General features: G+C 40.3%; 1 protein-coding gene across 1 annotated transcript; it reads right to left on the bottom strand.

Moving 5' to 3' along the window:
• Positions 1–93: 93 nt before the first annotated feature.
• Positions 94–16,559, bottom strand: LOC116715836 (carboxy-terminal domain RNA polymerase II polypeptide A small phosphatase 1-like). Its single transcript, XM_032556526.1, has 7 exons — positions 16,177–16,559; positions 5,760–5,908; positions 5,587–5,682; positions 4,401–4,457; positions 3,896–3,988; positions 2,741–2,926; positions 94–2,622 (listed from the first exon to the last, which is right to left on the bottom strand). Exons 1-7 carry the CDS (start codon positions 16,247–16,249, stop codon positions 2,494–2,496), a joined length of 783 nt encoding a protein of 260 aa, XP_032412417.1. The 5' UTR covers positions 16,250–16,559; the 3' UTR covers positions 94–2,493.
• Between the last annotated feature and the right edge of the window lie 498 nt (positions 16,560–17,057).

The following is a 17,057-nucleotide window of genomic DNA, read 5'->3' as shown; positions in this document are numbered from 1 at the left end:
TGCTTTTTGTTTGTATTGTGCCGAACGGTGCCACCCACAACTGTAGTTTTCACTCGTGTTTGGACAATGCAGACAATAAATCCCAACGTCTGGTTGATTTTCAGTATATATTTGTATTTAGAGATCGAAAGAGAAATTTCAAAATTTCAAAAATTTCAGGCTGGAAAGCTGTTTGTCAGAATTCCATTTTAAGAAACGCGTTTCTGTGATCCTCTGATCCTCTTGAACAGAAAATGCTTTACAAAGTAGGACTTGGACCATCTTGCAATGAGCATTTATGGAAGATAAAAGAGAGAGAGAGAGAAAGATGGCAATATTACATACAGGCATACATTATTTGGCATGAGAAAACAACAAAAGTCAAAAATTAGGTTACATTTATTAAATCATGAGTACAGTAAAATGAATATCCCATATATATTAATGAAATTTGTTTGCTTTATTACTGTGCAAAACAACATATACATATCTATTAATGTGTAAGAAGTACAGTATCAGCAAATGGGCCCCATGGTGACGCAATACTCATAAAAGTAATCAGATGACTAAACGACTTCATGTTCCTATAAATACTTTGCCAATGAATTGAAAATAGCGTCATTTCTGAATCTAACACACGTGACAATGGCTTACACGGAAAACACATTTTAAAACAGTTACCCTGTTATGTGCCTAAAACAGTAAGGTACTATATTTTCAGTTATCTGTGGGCGGTTCTGATCCATATTCTACCAATATATGAGGTATCCAACCAAGTCTTGCATAGAAAAAAAAAAGAAGAGCTGATTGGAAAACACACTATAAATATTATATCAGATGACCACTCCTTGGTGAAATAAGAAATAAAAATAGGTAAGTATTCAAAAACAACAAGCTAACTTGATTGAAAAGTTGTTTCTTTTTTGTGTGTGTTTTTTTTTTCACATATAAAAATAATTCAATAGCTCTTAATCTCCCTGCCCCGTCCAAAGCCTGCTACCCCAGGCTCATGGTCTAACCCACCGTTTTCATTCATCAGTGTCAATACAGGCCATTGTCATCGCAAACGTGGAACAGTGGATTGCTGGGAGACCGTGTTGCTCTTCGCCTCAACAGACCAGGAAACTGATCTCCAAGAAGCTGAGATTGGGAAAAAAAAAAAAAAGATGCACATTCCAGCCTTAAATCAGCTCTGCCTTGTCAGCAATTGTGTACACAGTGATTTCCTACACTTCCCACAATGCCTTTGTTGTTATTTTCTGTGATTACATTTCAAATTCAAAGACTGTTAGAACATGGCTGCGCTACATTACAGAGTTAATATTACATCCATTTATGTCCAGGAGATGAAGAACTTCAGCCAAGTAACAGAACCAATAGTGTTGAACGGCTTCAAGGTGGATTTATCCCTTAAATCTGGACTGAATCAAACCATTTATTGCAACAGATGGCTTTACGCTCCCCAAACAAGCATCTTCTGACAACGTCGCAAACTTGCCTCCAGGCTACAAGTACCGCTTAGGCAAGTAAATATCTCAAGCCTACTGTTTCACTACAACAGAACTTTAAATATAGTCTGTTAAACCCAAGTTAAAAAGACGAAGAAGAAAAAAAAAAAAAGTTCACGATTTGTGCGTGGCTTTAAAGCAAGGAACAAATCCAACACAGTTGTGATGCACCATTAACAGTGACTGGTTTCCAGGGGTTGGGGTTTGGAAGACAGTTCTGGTCCTCTGAACTCAGTTGGTCATGGCGTTTATCGACCCGACAACCAATGAGAGCTGCTCTTTCTCTGGTTCAATCAGAACAAATCTAGCCCGTTTAAAAGCATGAAGCGGCGGGGAATTACACGGTAAAGATATCAAATTTGGACTTTTATGCAATTTTCTAAACATTTGTGCACAAAAATCATCAGTTTGCTCTATAGACTACACATCAAACAGTAAAGTGCCGTCCAATCGCTTATGTTTGAATATTTTAAACTCTTACAGCTCTGACTGTAGCTAATTTGAACGAGATTATTTTATAACACTGCCTTGATGACTCCAAAGCAGCGCTACAAACGAGGGTCAAATGAACACTGGTCCAACGTGCTTAGAAGACGTGGACGACCTGCGTTGCTTGGATGGAACACGTGTGCTTTCATGTAAACCTTTCAAAAAAACTCCTTTCAAATCAGTTTAAAGGAGCGTCCCAGGGAGAAATCGGCGTCCAGTACCCAGGTGGAATCCGGAGGATTCGTGGCCTACACTGTGGAAATGTCATCAAACATTCATTCATCCTGTCTGTGTTTGACCAGAAGATGGCAGCGCCGGTCAGGAAGCTGGTTGTATACTGGGAGGGTGAAGGCTCTGTCAGCTGTGAAGCAGCGTTGTGTTCTGGCGGGCAGTGATAGGTGGAGCTCCGGCCTCGCTGGTGTGTTCGGCTTTTTTTTTTTTTTTTCTCTCTCTCTTTCTGTTTTGTTTCTACGGCGTTTTGTTTCCACGGCGTTGAGGTGAAGGACCTTCAGCGCCGTTAGCTCGGAGTCCCTTGTTGCTTGAGGACTGTGTAGACGTTGTCCACTTTGCTCAGCCTCTCGAAGAACGGGATGAGGTCGAGCAGCTCGGTGTCGGACATGTCGTCGAACCAAGAAGCAACGGGAACCTTTATAGAGAGAAGATGGAGAATATGTAACGTTACTCAATGCAATGACTAATAACCAGCTGACATAGGAAAACAGGATGAAATGTCCAGAAACAGCGAGGGCTGTGTGTGCACTCACTGCGTTGTCGGGATGGAAGATGTAGGAGGCGGGGGAGTTGTCCACAATAATGACTTTGTTGAGATCACGACCCAGACGACTCAGGTCCTTCACATAATTACCTCGGTGGAAAACGCACGACTCCCTAAAGAGGCGGCAGCGGAACGCGCCCCACTTGTCCAGGAGGTCAGAGACGGGGTCTGCGTACTGTCGGAAAGACGCGGTCAGATTTACGGGACCCGTTTAAGGACGCTTGGTTTGTGTTAGCATGAACCTGTGCCAGAGCAGCAGGCAATGATCTCAGAAAAGTGTCGTCAATAAAACTAAATATATAGCCGAGTAAGTGCTCCCACAATCAAATGTGTAGTTTAACACAAAGTCAAAGTGGAAGTTGTTAATTGTCCAAAAAGGGAATTTTACAACGCTAAGGCAGAAAGACATGAGCAAAGGTCGATGTTCAGCTATTCCCTCTCTCTTACTGCAAAGTGGAAAACATTTACAGCAGACGCTAATCTCTCCAGGAGAAAATAATCCTTTTCCAAGAGGTTTGCATAAACGAATGATTTTTCAAAACTGTAATGAAGAATGAGATGAAAATCCAAAGCAGAAATCGTAACGGATGAGCGTCACATCCCCTACTCCAACATCTCTAACCGTACAAGCAGACAGATTTAAAAAGGTGTGGCAAAAGCAAACGAGGAGAATTAGCAGTGTCATACACGACATGTTAGTCTGGAATAGCTGATAGCATGTCATGACGGACATATACTGACAGTCTTCAGTCAGAGGCCTCTTATTATGTATTGTAAGACTGACTGCTACAGGAGGTCCTTTTTCCCTGCATTTTTTTGTACATTACCTTATTATAGTCACAAGTTAACTCAAAGTTCTGTGGAAAGAAAACTCAAAACATTGCAAACCATTTTGTATTTCTTCACAGATTAGAAATCCATCACTCTACACCATGTTGCATCACCTCTGCCTGCAAACATTTAGAAATATTTCCTGTTCCTGCTTGACAACATTATTTCAAATGCTCAACCGCCTAACAGTGCCTCCTTTGACATGTTTTTATTTACTGCAAGAACTGTCAACGGTCAGGCTTTTCCACAACGGATTACCTTCTAATTTACTGAACAGAAATGACCAGATTATCCTCCACGCTGTGGCTGTTACCTTTGCTAAACTGGCAGTGAACAGGACACACTCGAAGAGCTCTCCCATCCTCTTCAGGAACTCGTCGACATGCGGCCGCTTCAGGACGTACACCTGGAAACACAGGAATCCTCAAATCGGCCTCATTTTTGCTCTGAAAGGCAACGTGTGTCTGCAGACTCCAGCCGACAGAGTCACATATGTCTGAATGCAAAACGCGGCTGAGGGCAGCATCAGACTTGCATCTGCAGCCGAATATTGAGGTATGTGCATAGATGGCAGTCAGGCGGCGTATGCGAGCCGGTGAGGTTCTCCTGAAGGCGGCGGCGTTGGCGTCTGAGGCCGGCGTTCCTGAACCAAGTCATCCGGAACAGGCTGTGCTTGTCTGAACAAACCTATCCTGGATTACTTGAATCAGGCCCAGAGCCATGAGGCACGTTGTCCCGCTCCGTCAGCCACTTGAACTCAGGCACCACCTGCAGACTCAGCCAATCAGAGACATGGGGAGACGACGGAGCGGCGTTACCTGGTGTACGGTTCCATCTATTTCCACGGGAATGATGAAATCTGCATTGTTCACAGGCTGGGCGAAAGAGACAGACAGGGAGACGTTAGTAATTAAAACATCCAGCGTCTCTGTAAAGACTACAGTGTTGCCTTTTGGAGAATGAAAAAAGTCTTTGCATAAGTATTTGCACGGAACGGTGTCGATCTGGTTTTTAGGAACCAGCCGGTCAGTCGATGGGAATTCACCGACAATCAGGAACAGACTGAGTTAAACAGAGAGAAACTGAGCTGCTCTCTGGTTTCTTTAAGAAATTTTCCTTACATATTAAAAAAAAAAAAACATCTTTGACATCAGTAAACTCGGTGGGTGAGCTGCCCTGGTCCTGGAGCTGCAGTAGAAGTCCCCATCATCACACTCCCACCACTGTGTTCCTACATGTTCTCCATGTCTACTTTTCCAGACTCATGTTTCCATTTTGTAGGCCATTTTGTGATATTACCAAAAAAGCTAATGGCAAACTTCACTGTGGTTATACAAACACTCTAAAATAGAAGACTGAATATGTCAAGAGATGGGCAGGAAGGAAGGAAGGAAGGAACAAAAAAAAGGAATAAACAAAGGAAGGAAGAAAAGAAGGAACAAATGAACAAAAATGAATGAATGAAAATCATAGAACAAAGGACATAGGGAAGGAAAGAAGGACACATGGAAGGAGACAAATAAGGAAGAAAGAAAGGGGAAGAGACAGAAGTTTACAAAAGCTTATATTTTTCAATATTCCTATTCCAGTTATCCAGACATAAAAAAAAGCACTTGAATCAAATTCCAGACTTTTCCAGACTAAGCAAGAGCGCTGCAGTTGACACGGTCCATTTCTGCTGACATGTTAGATTTAGTTTTCTCCTAAAGTGGAATAGAGGTCTCACGTCCAATTTGTTTATTTAACTGAAGGCTTCCACCTGTCTGTTTCTAACCCTGCTGTCTGACCTTTGAACCTGGTCTGAGCTCAGCACCATCAGACCTTGGAGTGGATTTGCTGGGAGGTCTACTTCCGGGAAGACTGGCAAAGGTTAAATGCTTTCCACTGACTTGGGGTATTTTGGCCTTACAACCATTCCCACATTGATGGACGGCAACAATTTCTTCCCCGGAGTCCTTGTTATTGTCGCGTTTTGGTTGTACCCATAATCCCCCTGCGACTCACCTTAAAAGAGCTGTGAACTAACGTCTCGTCCAGGTCTATCACCACACAGATCTTCCCGGCGTCTTTTGACTTGGCTGGAGGCAGCAGTGGCTTGACCTGGACAGAAACACACACGTTGACCGCAAACCCGACACCATCCTCTCTGATTCAACCGAAGGAGGAAGTCAGCACACCTTGGAGACCGTCCCATTCTCCTCCACTAAGAGAGGGGCATTGTTGTTGACGGGCGGGGGTTCAGGCTGGTCCCGGCAGAGGCAGCAGAACAGGCCGGAAAACAGGCCTCTGCTTCGCGGCTTCTTAGATGACAGGGAGGGAGAAGAGCCTGCAGAAAAGACAGAAATTCACACAGTCAGTGTTAACCTCCCGGACTGTACGAAGATGACCACATTGAAAAGGAATGAGGCGCAACTGCTTACTTTTAACCACAAAAAAAAAAAAAGTTTGATTCTTCCCTGATGCTTTGTGGTGAACGTCATAAGTGAGGTATTGTCAGGCGAGCTGCGGATACTCGGGTATGACGAGGAAACCCAGAGACACGCCCACTATGAAGCCAACTGGAGGCTAAAATAAAACTTCCCCTCTGGTAACCTTTGTCCAACTGGAAGCAGAAACAAAGAAAAGCTGTCTTTTGTAGGCCTCAGGTCATGTTGACGCTCATCATGACTTCTTTGTTTGAGGCAACTTATTTTTGGCTGACAGTGATGCTAGTTGTTCCATTGTTAAATTGCTAGTTTTTTTAAATTTTAATAATTGTCTTCACAGACTTGGTAGTTGTGACACAAATAAACACCTGGCTTGAGTTTCCACAGATTGATTCGGCTCTTACGCCAAGACCATGACTTGGACTTATGTAAAATCAAAAATCTTTAGTCTTAAATATCAGCAATAAATTATTCATTAAGTGAAACTACATGCTTGATCTTTAATGGTGAATTTTGTCCACTGTTTCAACTATGTGTCATAATTTCAAAAAAATATATTCATTGGATTATTAACACAAACCCAGTTGTAAAACCTTGGTCTTCAGCCTAGGTTTGTTTATCAGTTGATCTGACAAACCATTGGCCAAATGATCAGTGCCCATTTGACTAGCTTGTTAACTTCCTCCACTCTGAAGATTTCTTAGTTTTGTCCAAATTCAGGCACTGTACCATTCCCTGAATTTGGAAGGGGAGGGTACAGTCCTTTCTCTCAGCCCCTGCGCACCAAGTCTCCTGCTTCATCCACCACTGGTACAACAACACAAATCTTCTGTTTGGCCTGCAATAAGTCTTAGGATAAGGTGGACTATGACCGGTCCTTCACATCTGGGGAACAAGGGGAACACATTGGAAGGAGACTTTGAATTTAGACAGCCTTCGTCACACATCTGTTCAAAAGGATGTAGCCCCTGAATGGCTATTACGTTCCCAACAAGCTCCCAGTGAAGACATCTTGCTACAGTCAAGACAACCAATATCAATAATGTTTGGAACTCTATAATATAAAACACTGAAACCAGGTTCACCAGACACTTATGACCACCTCAGACCTACAGCCAATAGAAGACATATGGGATCTATGGAAGTCCCAGGAATCTGGACAATCTGGAGATGTTATACATGCCAATCTAGTTTCTTCTTCGTATCACGTTAAAAGTGTGTGGGGCTAAAGTCTGACCTCCATCCCTCCCAAAGGAACATTTGAAGAGAATCAAGACTTCCAGTAGAAAGTTTGGAAGTCTTTAATTGAATTTATAGCTAATTAAAGCCGAAGTATTGTTGGTCTCAAGTCACAATCGCTTATCTTAGTTACAAAGTTTATTCCTCCTCCTGTCATCCCTGTAATTAAACACTTCTCCAGATTCTCTTCTTCCTCACACCAGACTTTGCTTCCATCTCTGTTCTCTCGTTCCATCCGGACGTGACCGCGTTACTAACACACAAACCTCTGTTGTGCTGCTCTCACGCCTCTCTCTTTCCCTCCTCCTCCCCCCTCCATTTGTGGATTCAAACCAACGGTGTGACCCCTCCACCGGCCTCCGCCGCATGCAGGCCAAAACAGGAAGAGGAAACAGACGGGTATCACTGGGAGGAAGCCTCCTTGCTGGCGGGTTTTAAGAGGAGCGACGCTACTACTGTCCTACGATTTCAGAGTTTGTTTTTCTTGTCATGAACAGTTTCTTCCACGTTTCTGCAAATTCAGCTTCCTCTTTACCCCCAAACAGCAATTAAAGCTGTAATTTGCAACAGATAAAGCATCTAATGCCATAGGAAACACACAGAGGAAGACTTATGTTTTCTTATTTCACTCCTTCATATCCTCAGGATTTCAGCTTCACTCCCATGGCCTTATTGGCTCTCAGGAGTCTTAATTCACTTCGGTGTTCCAGCCCCCCCCCCCCCCCCCCCCCCCACCACCACCACCACCGCGCCATCACATGCCTTTCTGCAAGAAAAATGTCCAACTGGGTGCTGACTGCAAAACACAGAGCATGAATGAACTTACAAAGAAAAAAAAAACGGGGCTCTGTGAAGATGACAAAGAGAAAGCGAAGCGGAACGTACTGGAGGCGTTTAACGAAGAAGAAAAAGATGTGTCCCCCCTGACTGATGGGTAAACCTGAAAGGTTTTAGGTCAAGAAATTCAAGCGTCAGTGATATTGTTCTGCGTCTTCAAAAAAAACTGATTTCACCTGTGTGGGAAAAAAAAGTCTAGATAGAAGGAAAACAATTAAACTCAAATGCTAAGCTTAATTCTTTTAAAGTGAAACACAAACAGGAAGTCCATAGTCCATTGATTCTGAATAAATCAGCACTTTCTGTTTTCTCTTCCTGCTCGGCTTATCAGCTTGTTGCAAGTTGAGATGGCTGCGGACGGAAATAAACTCGACGCATATTTCCAGTGCAGCACAGAGAGACACTCGCCAGCTCTTCTGGCAGAGCCAGAGGGACGCCCTTTAGAAAGACGGCTGCAGGAATGTGACGCAGCCAGATGAGACGGAATTCAGCTTTCGCCTCTTCACATCGTTTTGATCCGAGCCAGAGGAGCTCTGGTTCCGATTGGCTGACATTGTAAACACTGACGTCTAAAATCATACCTCGACTTACGAGTGAATGTTTTTATTATTGCTATTATTATTTTTAGCAAATAGTAATATTTAACACTGCTGGAACAACAACTAATAATAATAATGATAACAAAAATAGGAATAAATAAAATAATTATGGCTATCATTATTTCTACTGTTATTATTAAATGCTACAATAATGATAATGAATACTCTAATTACAACTAAAATAGTTATTACTATAGACATTAACTAGAGAACAACAATAAACATGATTATTACTATACTTATTCATATTTTGTATTATGAATTGACATAATAATAATTACTAATAACTATTAGTATTAATTACTACAGCAGCAACAACACTCAGTAAATATAATTACATCTATCAATTATTACTATCACGCAAGAACAACAAAACTACAATTATAATAATGCTGTTTTGTGTTGTTAATAATAATCATTTTGACATCCATATCACTCCCATGCTTGTACACACTTCCTATTGACTGTAAAACCATAAACTAGCAGCAAGGCCAGCACTGTTGCATAATCTGCTCACATGACATTCAACACTAACACTAACGCAGTCAGAAAAGTGCAGGATGGCTTTTTTTTTTCTCCCTCCAGAAGAACATCTTAACAAATATACATAAGAGCATAAAGTTGTGGCGTAATGCAAGGTGTTGCATAATAGAGTTAAGTATCAAATTTAAGTCCAATACGCCACCCAGAAGCCCCTTGTGTTTCGCCTTCAGCTCTTTTAATGAGCTCCAACCACTTCAAGAGGCCATGGAACACCAAAAGCCTTTATTTGCATCTATATTGCTCTAATTCTCCTAGTAAAAGTCTCCTAATTGTTATTTGAAAAAAAAAATTGTAGCATTTTACAATCTTAAAAGAATAAAATACAACTCATGTGGTTTTCGACAGAGATCAAAGAATCAAGTTTAAAAAAAACCCAATTTGCTCTGGTTACAGAACAATAACTGGAGCTGAAGTTTGTAGCCAAGCTGAGCTGGAGACATGGAGACAAGGAGACATGGAGACAAGGAGACACGGAGACATGGAGACATGGAGACATGGAGGCTGGAAGGATCCCAACAGCCAACCGGAGGATGCTTCGTAACAACATAGCACCGATATGAACATCTATATCTATATCTGAATATTGCTCTTAAGGTTTACCGGTATTATGAACATTTTGCTACATTTCCTGACATCGCCTACATGACTTCAGATAAAACCCAACACGCTGCATCACTGTCACATGACCAAACAAACACCGCATACAAACAAGATGGGAAAATGTTTTACTAGCTACTTATCAGACCAAAACCGACGTGTTCAACAATGATAAACATCGATATGTTAGTGTCGATATATCCCGCATCCCTACTTAATAAATTACCTTTTTAAAAAAAATAAAAAATTAATAATAATAAATACAACCTAAATGAGGAGACCTGGACTTTGACTGGGCCGTTGCAACACTTTTTTTTCTCTCATCCAGCTTGCGCTCACAGATAATCTTCATATCTGATTCAAGAATACTTCAATACATCAGATAAACTAGTTGTGCTGCAGAATGCACATCGCCTCCGTCACCGAGCCTTCCAGCCAAAAACAAATCTTTCCATCACAGCCGTTTTCATTTCGATTTACTCCGCGTTTCATTTCATTTCGGAGAATTTCACGTTCGGACTTTAACGTGAACTCGCAGAACCGTCCGTTCGACGAAGATGCCCAGATAAAAGCCGATCAGCTGCTGCCTCCTCCAGCTAAACTCAGTAATTACATAGCAGCTCATTTTTATGCTTTTTACACTTTTTTTTTTTTTTTTTTATAAAACTCATTGCCCTGTAAGAGCAGGCACATGGACTTTATTGCGGGGTAACTAACTAACAGTAGTGCATTAAACACAAACTCTGTTTTATGAAGTCAGTTATTGTGTTCTGGTGATTAAAATGCTCGGCTGGATTAAATAGTTTCCTCAGCCCGGCATAACTGAAGCCTGTCATCATTTCCCTGTAATAACCCACATCTCCCCCTCATGATGATTTTTTTTGAATATTTCTGCCTCTTCATGCTCAACTTCAGACATCAGATGCTTCAGCTGAGTTCATCTACTCTCCTAAAGTCAGCTGCTAAAAACGTCACTGACGATGCCTTTTAAAAATCAGCTTTGATCTCACAGAAAGTTTTATTTAAAAAAAAAAACCTAAAATAAAATAGACAACTATAAATTTATGGCAAATGTTTCTACAGTTGTGGAGAAAATGAGGATGACAAAAGGAAATAAACGAAGAAAAGTTTTTAATCTAGATATATAATATAATCTAGGTATATATAGTAATATAATAACTGCAGGTTTTAGCAATTTTTCTGCTCTTGATCAAATATTTGCTCTTTAATTCAACACAATGGCACTAACAGTTTTATTTTAGAAAACCCATTCTCCACAAATATCAACAAGGCAGAGAAGAAAATGTATCTCTCCGTGTTTTTATTTATTTTAAAACTAAAAGCACAAATCCATGAGTGGCTCTTTGAAAATGATGACACATTTCCTGTATAGCTATTTACCAAAAAATTTTATTTTATTTCTCCAAACATGGTTTATGTCACTCGTCTGGGAAAAAATGTCTCTTTCGGATTTCAGGCTCAAATATCAACATGAAGCTTCATCCAGTGGCTGTAAGCCATAGAGCCAACATTCCCAACATGCACCAGGGCAAAGTTACATAACAGACTCAGCTGCTCCACATGTAGAAGAAACACGCACGCACGCACGCCCACACGCAAACACGCACGCACACCACCGCTAAGCATCTGCTCATGTTTCACCTGATCCTTTATTGCCAAAAGATGCTCTTCTTCTGTGGTGGAGGTCTGATCTGCTGCTGCAATGCCAGCAGATCTGGGACTGCCGCTGACTCCAGGATTATCCAGTAACCTGCACAGTTTCTTGTCCCAGATGGGAGTTAATGTTCAACTGGGACAACTGGAGCCGTACAGTACGCCGTTTTGTTCTGTTGGGAGTTTATCTCATTGCTACTCATCCAGGCATGTTGAGTCTATGTGTTCCTGTTTGCCTGAAGATCCAAATTGGTACAATTTGAAAATGAAAACTCCCATATTTTTTTTTCAGTCACTAGATACATAAAACTAGAGCAATTTCATTCAAATTTACAAATAAAAACAAAATTCTCATGTATACACTGTGCTCTCCACACACTTTCTGTTGCAATCCACACCATTGTGCCCTCTAAGGCAACCACCAGGTCCAACGCCGACACCAGGGCCCGAAACAAACGATGAGCTTGTGCGGTTACTCTTGATGAATGAGAAGTTTTATTCTGAAAATCAGAAGCATCCGTGTCCCGTCTGACAAGTAGGATGATTTGTTCGGCGTGATCAATGAAGCGTGTGGCGTGGCTCAGTAGGAAATTTCTGCTTTATGGCTAGCAACATCAACATTTATAGTCAGTAACATCTGTGTTCCCAACCAGATTTCCTTACAGCGTATTAAGAGTGAAATATAGAAACTTACTTTAAATCATCAGCTATCAAAGTGGGAACCAAACATACCTCCAGCACGCAGAAACCGATACATGTTTGGTAAGCTCTTATAGACTTAACGTAAAGTCGCGTCCAAACATCCAGACCTACAGATACAAAATGACAAGAGGGCTGTTTCATAAAAGTAGAATTACAAAATCCAGGATAAGAGATACAGCCAGGCTTGACATGCCACCATCAGCTCATCCTGACTTCTATCAGTTTCACAAATACCAAACCAGATTCAGGAGGTGCAGCTACGTCGAGCCGAGCTAAAGTAATACAGATTTCTTCGACAGACCAATGAGATCGATCACAGATTCACTGATGCTACGCGCTATATAAACTGCGCACATCATAAGTCACACCAAACAAACAGCATATTTCTATTGAGGATTATGAGGAATTGAAGAACTTCATATACGAGAAAAGAAACCTGCTTCAACAGCAAACGATAACAGATCAATTGAATACATAATTAGCGAAAAATGTACATTTCCAAACCATTTTTTAACTAAAAATCGTCCTAATCATTTGTCATTTTCTCAAATAAACAACTTTAGCTTAATATGAACATTCATATTTATACAGAACAAACAAAAAATAAAAACAAGAACATTTTTGCAGTATCTAGGAAGTGTGTGAATAAAATATCTACTACAATGTGCAAATGACTACTAATAACTTACAACGTCCCTGCCTAGATCGCCTTTAATTAGTTTTACCTATAGTTAACTTCCTGATTGAGTTGTGATGCTTTTGTTTTGAAGGGACAATCTACTGTTAAACTGTTAGCGCAAAGGCAGCTTAACAGATAATTAGATCAAAATCATCTAATTATTAGCCCCCTTGATAGAGGCAAAAGCATATTTATGATTTAAATAAGTACAAGTCTCAAAAGTATGCTAAAACTAATATGGATTTATTTGATTACAATACATTTGTTTCTTTTCAACCATTTCTCCAATCCTCCTAACACTGCAATGGTCTACTAAAGGCCTTTCTGTCAAACTAGAACAGTGGTCTTCAGAAACACAATCGAACAATAACATAATCCACGTGGATCATTTTAAATTAAAAATGTAGACGCAGACAGACTAGAAAACAGAATTGGTAACTAAACTCCTTGGTTTCTGATCGGTGTGATCGATGACTGAACAGATCAGGCTCCAGGCTTAACTAAACCTGGCTGTTAGCACGGTCTGGAGCAAGCTAAATCGCCATGGTAACCTATGCATTACTGCTTTTGTAGACAGAGGTTTAACTCGGCCAGGATATCTGGAAAATCCCGGCTTAATCCGCCGCCCTGGTTTTTGAAAAAGTCATCAGCAAAGTTAAAAATTACAAAAAAATGACAAACGCCCTGATGAACATTCACTGCTCAATATCAAAAAAATATCAAATCATGCAGGTTTGTTAAAGTCCATCAAATGAAATGGGATGTTCTACCAGACATTGTGACCAAGAGGTCTACTGAGATTGCCTTGCTGAACACACTGATACTCCACTGACAGATCATATTTAGTACGCTGCACCATTCTACGTATGAACAAACGTTTCCATGTCCAAGTATGGCTAAAAAAATAAATTATTGTGCGAAAAAGTACAATATTCACTCATTTCACAAAGTAAAAGTCATATTTGTTACACATAGAGTGAAATATTTCAAGCCTTTATTTATTCCAACATTGATTAAGGCTTGCAGATAATAAAAATGTTCAAATCAAAGGCCTCTTATTATTTTCTTAATATGCGATATTAGGAAAATATTTGCAAATTGGTCTTCACTCCTCTGACTTTGCGTCATTATGGTTGGCCTTATGTTGGAAGCTCCAACAGCTTCACACTTCTTCAAGGTTTAGGAGTGCATATGATTTATGGTGATTAGTTAGGGAATATTTGTGAGGTCAGACACTGGTGTTGGACAAGAAACTACCCAACTCTACCTCGGCAAAGGTCTAAAAATCAACCACGGTTGCCTTCTGCTCTCCTGTGAGAGAGGTTTGACTGACAGACCGGCCCACCGGGTCATGTCTGCACAGTTAACAACTCAGTGACTTTCTCACTACATTTAGCAACATTTCAGACAAAAGAATTGGTATCAGCCAAAATCGGAATTGGCAAGTAAGGCTTTTAAAAGATGGTAACCGGCCTAATTGACGATATGGGACTGATTGCAACACTTGAATTCAATACTTTGGATGGTTAATCCAAGATTTATGGATTAGCCAAAATATTGGATAATCCAATATACCAATAATGGCTACATGTAGTGTACGTAACTTCACATAGGTTACATACACTACGTAACAGTGTATGCACATGTTGTCCAGTCTAGTTCATACCCAGAAAAAGTCTGCTCATTATAGACAGAGTGCAGCAGGCTGGTCAGTTGTGGGAATATAAAAAAAATAAAGAAAGGCTAGAAGTTAGCCGACATGCTAGCACCTGCATCATTTTATGACAGCATGCATATAGCGGCTCATCTGACAATACAATAAATATAATTAAGCAGAAAAGAATATCTATTATTTTAAATATGTGGTTTATCTTATGTCTCCTGTCATGCTAATGACATTCACCTACAATTTGGTCATGAGAGTAAGGATACCATAAAGTTGACACTTAGTAACTACAGCCAGTCCTTACTTACTGATCATACACAATCTAAAGCTAGATTTGTTTTTCTAACAAATCACACCGAGCTTTTCCACAATGACACCCCTATTCCAACAAAAGTTTGTCAGATATTACACAACACATACTTATGAATCTGATATTTTAAGAGCTGTAAATACTGCATTGTCTATGCTGATGTAGGAGATTTCTAGAGTGTTGGCCGAAGAGCCAACACTCTAGAAATACAAAAGCTAAACTGAATCAAAGACCTACAGTAGATCCCCTTTAACCTGATTGATTAGACTAAAACAAAACTATTTGTTTCATGTTTTTTTTTTATTTTTTATATAAATACTTGAATTTTGTAACCCCTTCCACCACAAAAATATCCACAAGAGAAAACTGTATTTTCCACTCTTCTTCGTCTCAAGTCTGCATAGCTCCCACATCGAAGCTGATATTTATGGTTACTAATGGAAACCATACCAATCATTAACATAAGACCTTAAAATTATATATAAATAATAATTGCCCATCAAAAAAAAAAAAGCTGAATAATTTTTAATTACTTTTAAACATCTTCAATTTTAGCAGAAATGAAAAGAAAAATCTGGAATATTTTGTAGTTTCGCTAAAAAAAAAAGTTTGAGATCGGAAATGTTGAGTAAACGTCTAAGTGATGCATATTATAAAATGTATCAAATCAGACTGCAAAAATAAAAGTAAATTAGGGTATTTGCATGTTTAAGCAACAATATTAGGGCAATATTCTATAAAACTTTCACAAGTTTTTTTTTTTTTATTAAACTGAATTTAATGGTGTTTCAGAATTTATCTGCAGTCTGAAGTAAGCATCTTTAATAGTGTGTAATTAACATTATATTTATTTAAAGTAATATGGTGTAATAATTACTTTTATTTGACTATTTTCCTTATTATTCATAATATTTTCAGCACTCTTACTTATTTTAATTGCATTTCTTTTGTAAAGAGAGTATTATACCGATGCAAAAAAAAAAAAAAAAATTGACAGGTTGGGTTGATGTGTATGATCAAGCTGTGGGGACGTCACTTCCTTTTTTTTTTTTTAATTTTTTTATCAGAGGCCAAAAGGCCGCAACGATCATCTCTGTCCGCACAACCACCAAACTTTCGCAGTCCGACTGCGCCAAGTTGTTTTCCGATTCCTTTTCAACGGGAAATGAGAGAAGTAGAGCCGCCTGTAATGAGCCGTAAGCAGATTACTGCAGTTTTGGGACGTTGAACTCTGACCACGCAGCTGCAATAGAGAAGAAAAAAAAAAAAAAAAAAAAACTTTTCCTGACATGACAGCAGAGGACAAAAATGAAGACACTCACCCCTCTCTGACGCGGCTTTACTTCCCTCGTCATCCCGGCTCACTTGGGTGATTATTGAGGACGGATTGTCCATCACGTCCGAGTCCCGGACCTCACGCTTTAAACTTCGGGGCTGTTTCGCCGACTCCGGTGCCGCCGCTTGAACTGAACATGTACGAAAACAAAACTGAAAGGCGCCGGAAAAGTGGCGAAGCGGTCGCCTAAAGCGCGTCCATTAGCGCCGCCGGAGGGTCCGCTCGCTAAGACGCTGACGTAGAAAGTTAGAAAGTTACCAAACATTTGTTTTCAAAGAGTTGGCAACTTTGATTCAATATGGTGCTCAACTCCGTTCGCAATTTCAAGATACAAACATGGAGGTTTCAAGGCGCCCCCTCGTTCACTTAAAGTGGCGCAGGAAGAGGGAGCCGCCGTCACCGACACTCCGCCTCGACGCGTCGACACATTTAGCCTCGGTCCCTTAAACCGAACGGGACAAAGTTGCTCCAAAAGTGACACCGTGTTCTTTTTAAGTTCAAAATACTCCACGCACCTTCGTGATATGCCTGTGGTTTACCGTGTAAACTTGTTAAAAGTGCGCGGAATGCGCTCGGGACAGAAGGTTACGGTCAGAATGTGACGTAAAAAGTCGAAACTAAATGATAAGTATTCAAAGGCAGCTAATTTGTTCACTGTTCAGTTGTTGCGAATAGTGGTTTTTTTTGGATGTTTGGGTCGCTGTTTCATATTGGTTCTAAAAACAACCTCAAGAGCAAAACGTTTTAAAACTTTTTTTTTTTTTTGTCCTTTGAAGTGGCAGCAGCTAAGGAACGCCCAGTTCGGGTCTCCTTGAAACTGCCTGCAGTAAGGGAGCGTCGCAAAAACGTTTCTTTGCCACCAACAAA

This window comes from Xiphophorus hellerii, chromosome 24, assembly GCF_003331165.1.
Source record: "Xiphophorus hellerii strain 12219 chromosome 24, Xiphophorus_hellerii-4.1, whole genome shotgun sequence".
Lineage (NCBI taxonomy): Eukaryota > Metazoa > Chordata > Actinopteri > Cyprinodontiformes > Poeciliidae > Xiphophorus > Xiphophorus hellerii.
This window is presented reverse-complemented; position numbering and strand designations above follow the sequence as displayed.

What these genes read in the sequence shown, in the direction of transcription:
- LOC116715836 (XM_032556526.1), bottom strand. Translation starts at nt 16,249, where the DNA reads ATGGACAATCCGTCCTCAATAATCACCCAAGTGAGCCGGGATGACGAG. An exon ending in TAAAGCCGCGTCAGAGAGGG is followed by an intron (nt 5,909 to 16,176) that starts GTGAGTGTCTTC and finishes TCTTTTCTGCAG; the next exon opens with GCTCTTCTCCCTCCCTGTCA. An exon ending in AGAATGGGACGGTCTCCAAG is followed by an intron (nt 5,683 to 5,759) that starts GTGTGCTGACTT and finishes GTTTCTGTCCAG; the next exon opens with GTCAAGCCACTGCTGCCTCC.